The sequence below is a fragment of the Chaetodon trifascialis genome, chromosome 18 (assembly GCF_039877785.1).
Source record: "Chaetodon trifascialis isolate fChaTrf1 chromosome 18, fChaTrf1.hap1, whole genome shotgun sequence".
Lineage (NCBI taxonomy): Eukaryota > Metazoa > Chordata > Actinopteri > Chaetodontiformes > Chaetodontidae > Chaetodon > Chaetodon trifascialis.
The window spans coordinates 14937495-14950563 of NC_092073.1; the positions used below are offsets into that span (position 1 = coordinate 14937495).

The following is a 13069-nucleotide window of genomic DNA, read 5'->3' on the forward strand; positions in this document are numbered from 1 at the left end:
ACAATTTTACTGATATTACACGGTGCTATTCAGAGCCTGGAAAGATTTTAATTCTCTTCATGGATTTTTGCTGCATTCCTCCTTTCAACACTGAGACTGAACCTTTCCCAGCCTCACCATGGGCAGGTTTGGTGCCAGATTTTGCCATTGTGGGTTCTGTCTTGCTTTGCGCCCCTGTGGAGCATCCAAGCACACAGCAGCCGGGCTCCAATTGTCGGCTAATACCTCACACACGTTCCCCTCATGCACCCTTTTCTCCCTGTCGGCTTTACTCCTGCATTCACAGCGAGGAAGTTTGCCCACAATAACTGTCGCACGGATGGTTGTGCGGATTGTAACCCCTTTCATAGTGGTCTCATTGTCCCCGCACTGCATTCTGGGGCTCCGTGTGACACCTGCCGCCCAGTTCAGGTAAACGGGAGGCGGTGAATGCCCGCCGCATCCGAGCCGCTCAGGTCGGATTTCTGCGCTTTTTTCTACGGAAGCGACGGCGGGGGTTTCCTCTCTGTCCATCGTTTCTATGCCTGAGGTATTGTTGCATATCGCCTCTCCGGAGCTGAACGGGACAGTGCCATGAGGACTCTCCCCAAAAGCAAAACTTGCGAAGTGTTCTGCGTCTCCGGGCGTGGACACCCAGTCTGCTCCGCTGCACAGGTAAGCCGCCGCTCTGCGCTTTTCATTGCGCGTAAAAGACGATGCCAACTGGGAGTTTACTTGCTGCAACAAATGTATTTGCATTTCGAGATTAGTCTGTTTATTCAACCTTTTGGGAACTTTTCTGCAACAGGGGGATGCATAATAATTAGAACCAATCAAACTGACTCAGCCACGGTTCAGTTTAATTGAAAAATCCGTATCTAGGGGCAGGCTATGTGGGTCTCTTTCTCATGAATGTCCGTGTCGGCGTGAGCCACTTGATTGAGTGCTGACACCGCGGAGCCAGGCCGTGGGAAAGCAGACTCCTCCAGCCACGCTTTGTCTGCTCCCCCGGGGAATCCTGCCAACCCCTTAAATGTTTAAGGAGATTCATTCAGCTCAAAGACGCTCACCGTTACTCTCCCTAAATCAGCGTCTGCTCAGCCATAAAATCTATGTCTCATTGATTCCGGCAGATAGACTGCAGTTTTTTTATTGCCCCTCTGCTGTGGTCACATAAAGACACAACCCAAGCAATCAGAAGCAACTTGAGCAGAGACATAAAAAGCTGGTGTGATATTTGAGTCATGTCCTTGTCTCTGGAAGGGAGAGGTGGAGTTGAAGGAGCCCACCCAGTCACTGAGCCCCCCCACGAAGCCCGAGGATCAGGCAGAGCAGAAGGTGGATGAGGGCCGAGTTCCAGCCTGTGGCTCCTGGAGGAGATGGATGTTAGGTCTCCTGCCTTTCTTTCCCTTCACTGCTGCGATTGCACTGACCCTCCACTTCTTAACATGTGAGTGCAGACTTTGTTTTGGTGTTTAAGACTTTTTGTAGTCCTCACGTGCCCTTTAAAATGTGTTTATTTTGACTTACACCTGCCATCACACAAGTGCACCTGTCTCAAATCTCTACCTCCTCCTCCTCTCCAGCTCCGCCCTCCTCAGTGTTCTTCCTCGGTGGCAGCGTGGAGTTCCCAAACCTGAGCTTCTCCTCAGAACTGACCGACTCCACCTCCCCTCAGTTTCGCCTGCAGGCTCAGGCTTTGAAGCATTATGTAAGTGGAAAGATGGACTTGTCCGTCACTGCCTCCCCTCTGAATGACACTCGACACACTGTTCGACCTTCACGCACTGGGCTGAAGCTGATTTTGCTGCTTTATCTTTGACACGGTTCACTACAGCAGGCTATTAGTCTCTTTTATGCTGCGCTTTCAAAGCACTGCTGTCCTCTTTCTTCTTATTGTCCTCTATTGTCTTTGCATTCTTATTTGTTTGCTTTTCGTTTTATTGGCTTTGCGCTCCTCTCTCGCTCTTTCTGTTTTTTTTTTTTTCAGCACGCCACTTTCTTTTCTGTCCCTCTCTCTGTCTCTCTCTCTCTCTGGTGGTGTTAAATGTAAAGCTGAAACAGGAGCTGGGCACAGTGTGTGTGCGAGTTCCCGAGACCCCCTGGGACAGGGCCCTTTCAGGGCTGAGGACAAGCCCGGCATTTGTGAGCCCAGCTAGGCCCAGGCAGCAAGAGTGAGAGGAAGAGCAGGCCTTCAATAAAAACATTGTCTGTGTAGCTTTCACACAATCAGCCGCTCTGTGCGCCGTACGCTACAGAGAGGAGGAGAACGGCGGTTTGATGCTGGGGTTGAGAGGGAGAGACAGGGCACTGGGGCAGGCTGGGATGACAGAAGGATGGGGCAGAGATATGAGAGGGCGAATTTGGGCTTTGGTGCAAAAGGTCACGTGCACGGCTGCACATTCTTGCTGAGCAGTGGAGAAATGGCGAATTGATAGCTGCAAATCCACAAAAAGCTGCAGTGACATTGTGTAATGCTCCTTTAATCGGCTGTGAGGGTGAGTTAGCAGGCTTGTTAAGTGGTCATAGTATCTGAGCAGCCATCTGTTCATTAAGGAACAGGTGAACTGAAGGCCAGGAGCCCATACCACCCAGGGTCCTACCTCTACACGGTCGGCGGGTGGAGACACAATGGAGCTCTGTGCTGCTCCAAGTCAACGTACACACACACAAGAACAATCCTTTTGTTGAACTTGGGCTGCATGTTGAACCAGGTGTGTTCCTGTGTTGCTTACACTGGAAATGTGACCTCACTTGCACCGCTGTGATGTCACACATACAGTACTGTAGTGTATGGAGTATGTTGTCAACCCTCTTCTTTTGTCTTTTTCTTAAAATCAGTTCTCAGAGCTCTACGAGTCCTCGCCGTGGAGCTCTTACCACCTGTACTCAGGAATTACTGCCTTCAGGTATGCTGCTCTGACACAAAGCCTGCTGATGAAATGAAACGTGCATCAACAACACACTCAGCTGTATGTCACCTGCAACACTGTAAACCCTCTGTGTGACAGTGAAGGAGCAGAAGGGCTCAACGTCTTCTACTGGAGTAAATTCTCCGCCCCGGACAACGTTGTAACAGCGATCCGGAGGTCCAGCCCAGAGAGGCTGCAGCGCAGGCTGCCCGGCAGCAATAAGGTGCTGCGGGACAGCCGCAACGAGCAGAGCTATTACATGGAGCAAGACGACAACATGCTCCACCTGCTGGGTAGAGGCTCTCACTGCTGTCTGCACACTTACAGCACATGAACCACATTAATTACACACATATGTACATATGCAGTGTTTTCTGTCTAAAACTTTTGGCCTGTTATACATCACTCTACACCATCACTCTTACAATTTAAAAACTGCTAATAAACAGGTGCTTAACACATCATTACATTTCAAATAGAAACATGATATAGAAACGATTAATTAACAGATGACCCTTTTGATTTATTATTATTTTATTAATGTGGTTTTATATTTACGTGCATTGCTGTAGTGGACTAAGGATTTTGACATCTGCTGTGTGTGTTTGTAGGTTTGGACCCTGACGACTTTGAATCAGACGAAAAGTCAGACAAGAGTAAGAATCCAAACAACATCCACAGCGGGAAGTGGCAGCTTGGCTTCCAAGGTGACTTTATATCACAAAACCTTAAGATCTGGTTTCTGACGGTGAGTTGAAAATTAGGACAAAGTGTGATTGAGACAGGCTGACCAGTTTAACCCAACGTCCATTAAAGGCTTGATTGGTGATCTCTGTCTGGATTGGAGCTGTAGTGAACGTACTTTTCATTGAAGTACACTTGATATCATTCATGATGATGATTTCCATCACTCCCTCTGTCTAGCAATGTCCTTTGACCTCTATGCCAAATATGGCAACAACCGCACCCTGAGCCTCGTGAGTCCCAAGAAGCCGTACTACCAGTGGCGTCTCCGTGTGCCGTCGGGCCATGTGGTTCGACTGGTCATCCTCACCCTGCACGGTGCCACGCCCGGAAGCTGCACCGCCCACAAGCTCTCAGCCTACGACTTCTTGCTTCCATTACAGAACAAGATAATAGCGAGGTAAAGGCACGTTATGGCCTTCTCCTCATTGATCGTATGCTCCACTGTGTTTTTTTATACATATCCCGGATGCATTTGCCTGTCTCAGGTGGTGTGGGCTGCCTGTTTCGGGATTGTCCCCTGTCATGAAGCTGATGTCCTCTGGGAACGTGATGTTGGTCACCTTCTCCTTCAGCCGACAGAGGGATGGAGCAATCTTCAAAGCTTATTTCCAAGCCATCCCAAAAGCAGGTTTGAGTGCTCTCACAAACAGATAAAAGCATACACAGTTCTTTCGAAGTTCTACCAATCTTGTGTGATATGTTGAAGTCACGGCCCTTGTGCTGGAGTCATTTACTTCCATTGTTAGTTGCCTTGGTGTGATTGTGTATTCTGTGCACTCATCTGTGTCACCATCTCCCCCTGCAGGTTGTGGAGGGTCAATTTCCTCCTGGAACGGCTCTATTTCCTCACCCTACTACCCTTCTTATTACCCTCCTAACATAGACTGCACATGGACACTCCGGGTGAGTCACATGACTGTACGTATACATGCTTGTGAGCGGAAGAAACCGTGAAGTGCAAAGTAAAAGAATGAAAGAGTGAATCATCCCTTTGTTATTTGGCCCGTCTGCATTCCTGCCCGTGAACTCTTTCTTTTGTCGTCTCCGGTTACTTTATCAGGCGCCGTTGCCTGGATACCTGATCTCCATGACGATCGTGACGATGGACATTCAGGATTCCTCGTCATCAGACGGCTGTGAGAAAGACTGGCTGGACATCGGAGGGGTCAAGTGAGTTGTGCAGCTGAACTGTGTTGCCCCTTAGCAAAGGTCAGGGTTAGCATTTCATCCACATCAGCTACATTTTTTCAAACGTTTGAGACGTTCTGTGTTTTTTTTGTGACTGCATGTGTGAGCTGAAAGTAAAATTCCTTCCTTTTATGCGCCTGTGTGTCAAGGCTGTGTAATCCAGTGTCAGACAGCAGCAAAAAGCGAGTCTACTCCTCTCCTCTCTCCCTCCACTTCCATTCGGATGAATCTCTCACTCACAAGGGCTTCTACCTGCTCTACCGAGCCTTCTCTCCAGAGGGCAGTAAGTAAAATCTGACGTTTTCCCTCCACTGCTAGCTGTTTGATACAATATGTCAGATCTACTTGGGGTCTCACATCCACATATATATTAAAGAAAGTACTGTAAGTCCAGCGAGTACCTGCTTCCTGTCTATCTCCAGCCTGTCCCCGCCAGTTCCGCTGTGGAGATGGACGCTGTATCCCTCTGAGGAAGGTGTGTGATGGAGTGAAAGACTGCTCAGATGGACGGGACGAGGCTCGATGCTGTAAGCTTGTTGCCTGAAGACACGATTTTTGGCACTTTGCTAATGCAGCATTTTATTCTTAACATTCATTTTCAAAGACCTTAGTGCTACAATCAGATCTGTTTTGGTTTGTTTCTTCAGCAACCTGCAAGCCAGGTGAAGTGTTGTGTGGGAACGGCCAGTGTAGGCCTCAAAGCAGCCAGTGTGTGAGCCAGAGCAGCTGTGCAGACAGCAGTGAAGAGGGCAGCTGTGGTGAGTAGACTGTTATCATTGTAACACACGCAGATGGTTGTGTGTGTGTGTGTTGATAATTAAAGCTTATGTGTTTGTTCTCAGGAGGTAAATGTTACCACGTGTGTCCCAACAAGGTCTGCTTGCCAAAGTCTTCAGTGTGTGACGGTGTGATTGACTGCAAAGACCGCAGTGATGAACTCAACTGTACCAGAGCGTGTGAGTGTTCATGATGTCAGATATCACAGGTTACACTGACTTATTTGTCTCTTTATTTTAGGTACCTAATTATGTCTTTGATTCTCTTTAGACCTTAAAGGCTGCTCCTCATCCTCTTACAAATGTGCCAATGGAAAGTGTGTAAGCAAAGTTAATCCCGAGTGTGACGGGGTCAAAGACTGCTTTGACGGCTCTGATGAACTGCGCTGTGGTAAGTAGTCACTCACATTACTCAGCCTTAGACTCCTGTAGTTTTGATTAAAAAGTCCTCAGACTTTCCAAGAGAGTTCACATATTGTGATTTTGCTTCTTCCTCTGTCTCTCCATCCAGGCTGTGGCACCAGGCCCAGGAAGCGCACTAAGATAGTGGGTGGCTCGGACGCTGCGGCGGGGTCGTGGCCATGGCAGGTCAGCCTCCAGATGGATCGTTACGGCCACGTCTGTGGAGCCACGCTGGTCTCCAGCCGCTGGCTCATCTCTGCAGCTCACTGCTTCCAGGACTCAGACGCCATTAAGTAAGAAAGACGCCTAAAAGCCTCATTATGATAGTTACAATTAGTGTGTGTTCATGCATGTTCTGTCTGCAGATACTCGGATGCTCGTGCGTGGCGGGCCTACATGGGAATGCGTGTGATGACTACAGGGAACAACGGCGCGACCACGAGACCGATCCGCCGGATCCTCCTCCACCCACAGTACGACCAGTTCACCTCTGACTACGACATTGCCCTTCTCGAGCTCAGTGCTCCTGTCTTCTTCAACGACTTGGTGCAGCCTGTGTGCATCCCTGCGCCCTCACACACCTTCACGACAGGGACCAGCTGCTATGTCACAGGCTGGGGGGTCATCATGGAGGACGGTAAGAGCTGTTAAAGAGCATCTAGTGAAACTAAAGAGCTAGTTGACAAAGAGTACCTTGTTAGATTTTCCTCTCTGTTTCCACGTTTTCTTGATATTTTGAAATTAACTTATATCCAAGCATTACAAACAGACATCAAGGCATGGACGTAATACCCCAGAATGTGTTTGGTTTGATTATAGGTGAACTGGCCTCTCGCTTACAAGAGGCCTCAGTGAAGATCATTAACAGGTACACTTGCAACAAGCTGTATGACGACGCTGTCACTCCCAGGATGATGTGCGCTGGCAACCTGCAGGGAGGGGTGGATGCTTGTCAGGTGAGTGTGTGCATCGGTGGTGTTGTGTCTTTGTGGAAGTATGACATTTATAGAAAGATACTGGATATTATTAACACCCTTCCCAAGAATTTTTGATTTTGATTTGATCATAACCACTGCAGTTCTCTACTTATTCTGCCCTTACAAGATGCACACTATGCAGTTAGATAAACCCACTTCCAAAAGAAGTTGAAGACTGCAGTTGGCCATCAGTAGTTGTGAAACTGAAAACAATATTGGGCAACAAGTTAATTGACAGTAATTACAAAAAAGAAAAAGATGAGATACCATGCACAAGAGTTAGACCAAATGTTCTGTAAAACTGAATTACTGTCGGGACGCTGGATTCACTAATATATACATTGGTTAGCTGTCAAATTAGCTAGTTGTGTTAGCAACAGATTGCCCTCACTCAGCTAGTATAATGGCTAGCCGGTTAGCAGTTAGCTAACTAACATTCACAGGCTCAAAGCTGCTTCAGTAGGCTGCTCAGTGGTTTATCTTCTCTCTGTGTGGTTTTCTTTTTGTCTAAATGTGTATCGCTCAGGGTGACTCAGGAGGTCCGTTGGTGTGCCTGGAACGAGGTAGACGTTGGTTCCTGGCGGGGATCGTGAGCTGGGGTGAGGGCTGCGCGAGGCTGAACCGTCCAGGTGTCTACACACAGGTGGTCAAGTTCACTGAGTGGATCCATCAGCAGACGAAAGGACAGGTGTGACTGACATGAACAGAATGACAGACTTGACACGCAGGACCAAGGTTTCAGACCTGGAGTCCATTTTCAGACTGTTGTCATGATTGCATGACAACACATTCAGTCGGTTTTTGGGAGTGTGTCCATGGCAACGAGCTAGCAGGGGCATCATCTCTGCTCCAAACCCACCACGTCCAATCTCCAAACATCCACAGTGGCTGTGTTGACATGCACAACAAAACAAAGCACATAGCATGTTTATAAAAGCAGCTGCAAGGAATTTTTATCTCAGTTTTATACCGATGCCTCGATTTGACTTACAAACAAGACCATCAGCATGATGATGGCTTTTTCTACATAGCTATTCTTAATGTCTATCTGTGGGTGTGAGTCCCCACAAAATCAGACCAAATTATTTATGGCATGCAGACCAAAGGAGCCTGTTTACATTTTCCTATACAAAGTGGTAAGTTGACTTGTGAAAAGGAAGTGGGAGATTTTATTTTTACTGGGGCAGGATCAGCAAAAAGACAAAGAACTGACCGAAGAACATGATTAAGCTAAAAGGGACAGTGATTGAGCACGGGGGGTAAAACTCAGTCGTTCAACAGATGGAGATAGTTGTGGGATTTGAAACTCATCCTGAATTGTCCTTTTTACTCTTAGGTGTGTAAAATATCTATTTTATTTCTGAAATGTACAGCCCATGGAAGTACATTACTGCGGTACAGCTGCCTTATAACAGAACATTTTATGTTGGCCTTGCTACGTAGGTATAGCTGCTGTTGGCTGCTGGCTTATTATTATGAAGACATAACATTACTCGGGAATGTTGTTAACTTTAGCTTTATTACAGTTATTCAATTACTATTACCAAGCAACTGTCAGTAATCCGTTAGTTGTCGGCTTGCATGTAAACTAGGTGTATGAGCAGTGCTAAAACAAAGTTAACTTTGTTTCACCATCATCATATTCCAGTTACATAGCTACAAGTAGAATCAGATCAGAATCAGATATACTTTATTGATCCCCGGGGAAATTGTTTCTGTTTAAGGAATGATTTCCTGTGGCGTTCAGTCTTGCATTTTGGTGGGATGAGTCTCTCACTGAAACAACTCTTATGCCCGACCTGCACATCATGAAGTGGGTGTGAGACGATGTCCAAGATAGTCCGTCGCTTAGTCAGCATCCTCCTCTCTGACATCACCGTCAGAGAATCACACTCCATCCCCACAACGTCACAGGCCTTGTGGATCAGTTTGTTGAGTCTGCACGCAACAGCATAGAGAATAGCACTTGCAACCACAGACTCATAGAAAATCCTGAGCATAGTCCGGCAGATGTTGAAGGACCTCAGTCGCCTCAGAAAATAGAGATGACTCTGGCCCTTCCTGTAGAGAGCAGCAGTGTTCTTTGCCCAGTCCAGTTTATTGTCAATATGTACCCCCAGGTACTTGTAATCCTCCACAATGTCCACATCGTCCACATGACACCTCGTGTCATCACTGTGTGTCCTGAAAACAGCTGTTTGAAAGAGAAAAATAGTCCCAAAGATAAATTGCATCATACTTTTACTCGCTTCCAAGGCAAAAGCACACACCAGCCAGATCAAGATCTTTTTGACACAAGGCAGTGGTGCTCATGGGGAATGTAGTCTTCAGTCTGGGAAACACTACCACTTTCATCCACAGGGGTCGCCAAAATCAACAATGAAAGTTCCTTGTAGTTGCTTTAATTTAACTTGGTTTTATGTTGCTAGATATAAATGTTATACGATCCGTAGAATCTGGCTGGAATACCGTATACAAATTACAACATTTGTACCTTGCTTCAATTATGATGCAAGGTATTGTAACATAAAAACACTTTTCAGCTTTTAGATTTTGCTGTCTGCACAAATGCAAACTGAACTGTGGATCTATACGTACTGGTAAGAGCGATAATATGTAGGTAAGCACCTCCTAGAAATGTTGGGATCCAAATTTTCTTCCTCTGTATTAGAGGAGACATATTAGCACTCATTATTTAATGTTTGTATTTTAAAAAGATGCAATTTATGAGGGAAGCTATAAGAAATTGGGGTGAAAATCAGGTTATTGCAAATACCGCTTCCCGCACAAACACTCTAAGATTTAACCTACTTTTTTTTTTTTTCTACTTTGAATGACTCCTATGTGTTATCATCATCTTATGTCCATGTTCTCCATATTTTTACTCTTCGCTATCTTACTTAAAGCAGATGTACTTGCCACAAGAGGGCCACAGTTTTTGTAAAATGTGGTGAACTGTGTCTTCTTGCAGCAAAACATTTAGCAGCAAATAGCAGCATAAATCCAAATGAAAATCGTGTCAAAACAAACACAAAGAGACCCATTACTACTGCTCTGTCAACATCTGCTGTGCTCTTCAGTTTTGACAGAACAAGCCTCTCTTTCCTGTAAGTGCAGTTCACTACAGAGATAAAATAAAAATTGCATCAGCCGTTTCATTGAATGTGGAAAGAGTTCTCTCCCCACAAGTATGTAATCATTGCTCTCATCCTCATTGGTCCATGTACTGTATATGTGTTCATGCCTTGCAGTATGTGTTATTGTACTGTATGTGTATGTATGTGCATTTGTATATCATGAGATTATCTGAGTCATAGCCCGTTAAGTGTATTGTGTAACCATAGAGAAGTGAATAATCCCTCAATAGGAGGTGATAATATATTTTGCATTTCAGTTTTTCCTATGATTTAATTTATCTTTATGGTGCCTCCTTTGTACTTCACGAAAAGCATGAGCTCAGACTCATCTTGAAACTATGATGCTGTTGATGATGGTGTAAGGAACAGATGAGACTGTCAGGAGAGAACCCACCAATCTCATTTAACATTTTTGCTGAATGATATCAGATTATATGCCTTTATATTAAAGACACCATTCTCCACGCAGCAGGTCAGGCATGTGTTTCTCAACAAAACTGTTTACTTTGAGATGAGAAATCTCTACTGCTTCAGTTGAAATCAGTGCATTTGACTGAAAATAGTACAGTCGAGGCACCTGTACAGTACAGTGGTTGTGAGTCTGACTGCCTTACTTATATGCAGTATATTATATCATATGATGATGTTATATAGTCACGGATAAACTGAGGTGGCCTGTCTTTAAGTGGTGACATCAGTACGTTTCCAGCTGTGGAATGTGTAACATGCTCTTGCAAGCAGCACACTCGTTTATTTTTTTTTCAGTTCAGTCTGCAATTCGAGAAACGCGTCTGTCAAGTTGTTGATCAGGACACCACCCGCTCCCTCTGGTGCCTACGTGCTGATCATCCCGTGTACCAATCCAGAGTACACAGGATTTAAGCACAGAGCTGCCATGCGCGCATCCTCTGATAGTGATGCGTAATTCTAGCCCGTTCTGAAATGAGATAAGTTGCAAATTATTGGTTATAATAGGAAAGCACCATTTATATGGAAATTCATGTTTTTAAGTATGTTGAAAGGGCTATTTTGGATTCTGTAGTGCGCTTTTATTAACACCTCATCGGTCGATGACTTGACCACTGGGGAGGACTGAAGGGCGACTGCTGTTACGCGCCTTGGGTGTGTCAATGGACGTCACGGAAGTCCGCTATCCGGTGGCTGCACTGTGGGAACTGTATAAATCCGCGCCGCTATCCAAAACGATGGGAAAAAGTTCCACTGGAGTTCAAGCGGGGTGTCCTGTTGCGTGATCTCCCGCAGCTATCCTCAGGAAACCAACCATCTCTATTCACTGACCTTCAGCGCTGAGCGCCACAAACAAGTGCGCTGCGCTGTGTTCAGTCTGGAGGGAAAAAATCAAGAGCAGGAATAAAATTTGTTTCATGTTTCATATTTGACACCCGCTTGTTGCTTCGGAGTCACCAGAGATGATGAACTTTATCCTCATCTGCCTGTTATGTGGATTGTACGGTGTTCTTGCAAGAGGTGAGTAACAGGTTTACTTGTGTAAGGTGCACAGAGCACTTGCTGTAAACGCGGAGTTGGTGTTACACATTGAATAACTTGGTTACCTATTTAATTAGTCACTGTTCAGGAAAATATTTTGCTTCGTTGGTTTAGTTTGAAAGATAGTTAACTGAAAAGGAAACCGCAAGTTGTAACCTGTGGAAAATTGCATTTTACGCACGACTTTTCTTATGGGTAATATTTCCCACAAACATTTCCAATAGGACCGTTAGGCATCTTGACCCACTTTAAGAGTAAAGTTGTGTCCATCACCAAGGCAAAACATTCAGTGTTTTCTGTGGAAGAACACAACAGATGCACAAACGTGCCTCTTCATTGTGGCGCACGGTGCTGCGGCTGCTCATTTTTTGGCCAATTAAGTCGTCTGTGAGGTCGTGTGCTCTGAGGGTGTTCAACTTCTAAACCTCCATTAGCACCGTGTGCAGTGAGGGAGATAAGCGCTGTCCTGCGGGACATTTGTTTGGATTATGCGGACCTCTGTGGCCGGGCTTCTTGTGCGCACTGGCCCCGGTTGAATGGACACACGCAGGGCGTTGTTTCCTGAGACTGATGAGTTTGTCAAATGAAAGTTCTGATATAAAGAAAATTAACGAGGGGTCATGACACGCTGAAGAAAAATAACCAGTGAGCAGGAACCGGCGTTAATCAATGCTTGTAGCACCAGCAGTCGGCAGGTTGCTTTCATGCGCTCCGCAGATCTCTCTGGTGTTTTTGGTAACTTAAGTCATTTGTTGCGCAAAGAAAAAAACTGATATTGTGTATTCCCTCCAAAATGAAATAATGCGCAATTAACATCAAGTTAAGTACTTCATATGTACAGCCTGTTATTTTTACTTTGTAAATACAGATGATCTTTATCCCTTAAACCAGTCTGTCCCTTAACTATTAATCAGCTCTTTAATATGTATCGCTAACACGCATTTTGTACGTATATTTTGAATGAAATGCTAATCTTTTGTGTTTTGATAGGGTATTCGTTTTAAATGCGTTAAATAAATAAATAAATAAATAAATAAATAAATAAATAAATAAATGACACGAATTATCTCCTGCTGATTGGCCAAATTGGCAATTACAGTACATTTGCAAGATTTTACTGAACATTAATTTGTAAGGTCGATATAAATTTCAGGTAAATGCAAAAAAAAATCTATTAATCCAAAAATAATTTTTAACACAATCCAAAATAAGTGCAATGAATATATTATCATGATAACTGGATGTCAAGAGAGTGTTAATGTACAACATGCATACAGTACATTCATCCTCATCTTCACACATCCCAATGTCACTGCTGCCATTGTTAAAAAATAAAATTTACCACAATGAGTTTAACAAAGATGACAATAACATCTGTTCAGAAAACATGTGATTTGATCCATAAAGTAAATGTAGTGATGTGTTCTCATTCTTAGTTCTTG

General features: G+C 44.9%; 2 protein-coding genes across 3 annotated transcripts in view; both read left to right on the forward strand.

Moving 5' to 3' along the window:
• The first annotated feature begins 573 nt into the window (after window positions 1-573).
• LOC139346563 (suppressor of tumorigenicity 14 protein) lies at window positions 574-7675 on the forward strand. Its single transcript, XM_070985700.1, has 19 exons — window positions 574-654; window positions 1243-1429; window positions 1566-1690; window positions 2821-2888; window positions 2991-3184; window positions 3503-3598; window positions 3816-4035; window positions 4124-4266; window positions 4444-4541; window positions 4699-4808; window positions 4976-5109; window positions 5249-5353; window positions 5474-5584; window positions 5669-5782; window positions 5874-5993; window positions 6114-6297; window positions 6370-6641; window positions 6824-6960; window positions 7508-7675. The coding sequence occupies exons 1-19, from the start codon at window positions 574-576 to the stop codon at window positions 7673-7675; spliced, it is 2667 nt and encodes an 888-aa protein (XP_070841801.1).
• A 3650-nt stretch (window positions 7676-11325) lies between these two features.
• flt1 (fms related receptor tyrosine kinase 1) overlaps window positions 11326-13069 on the forward strand; it is a 33580-nt gene continuing 31836 nt past the window's right edge. Inside the window, exon 1 of one of the 2 annotated variants that reach the window (XM_070985702.1) lies at window positions 11326-11606. In XM_070985702.1, coding sequence (XP_070841803.1) covers window positions 11549-11606 — 58 coding nt within the window. In that variant the 5' untranslated portion in view covers window positions 11326-11548. The remainder of the gene's footprint in view (window positions 11607-13069) is intronic. The other variant, XM_070985703.1, reaches the window with a different exon arrangement.

Coding starts and splice junctions, on each gene's coding strand:
- LOC139346563 (XM_070985700.1), top strand. CDS start 574: ATGAGGACTCTCCCCAAAAGCAAAACTTGCGAAGTGTTCTGCGTCTCC. Junction 2,889..2,990: donor TCAGGAATTACTGCCTTCAG/GTATGCTGCTCT, acceptor TCTGTGTGACAG/TGAAGGAGCAGAAGGGCTCA. Junction 5,110..5,248: donor AGCCTTCTCTCCAGAGGGCA/GTAAGTAAAATC, acceptor GTCTATCTCCAG/CCTGTCCCCGCCAGTTCCGC.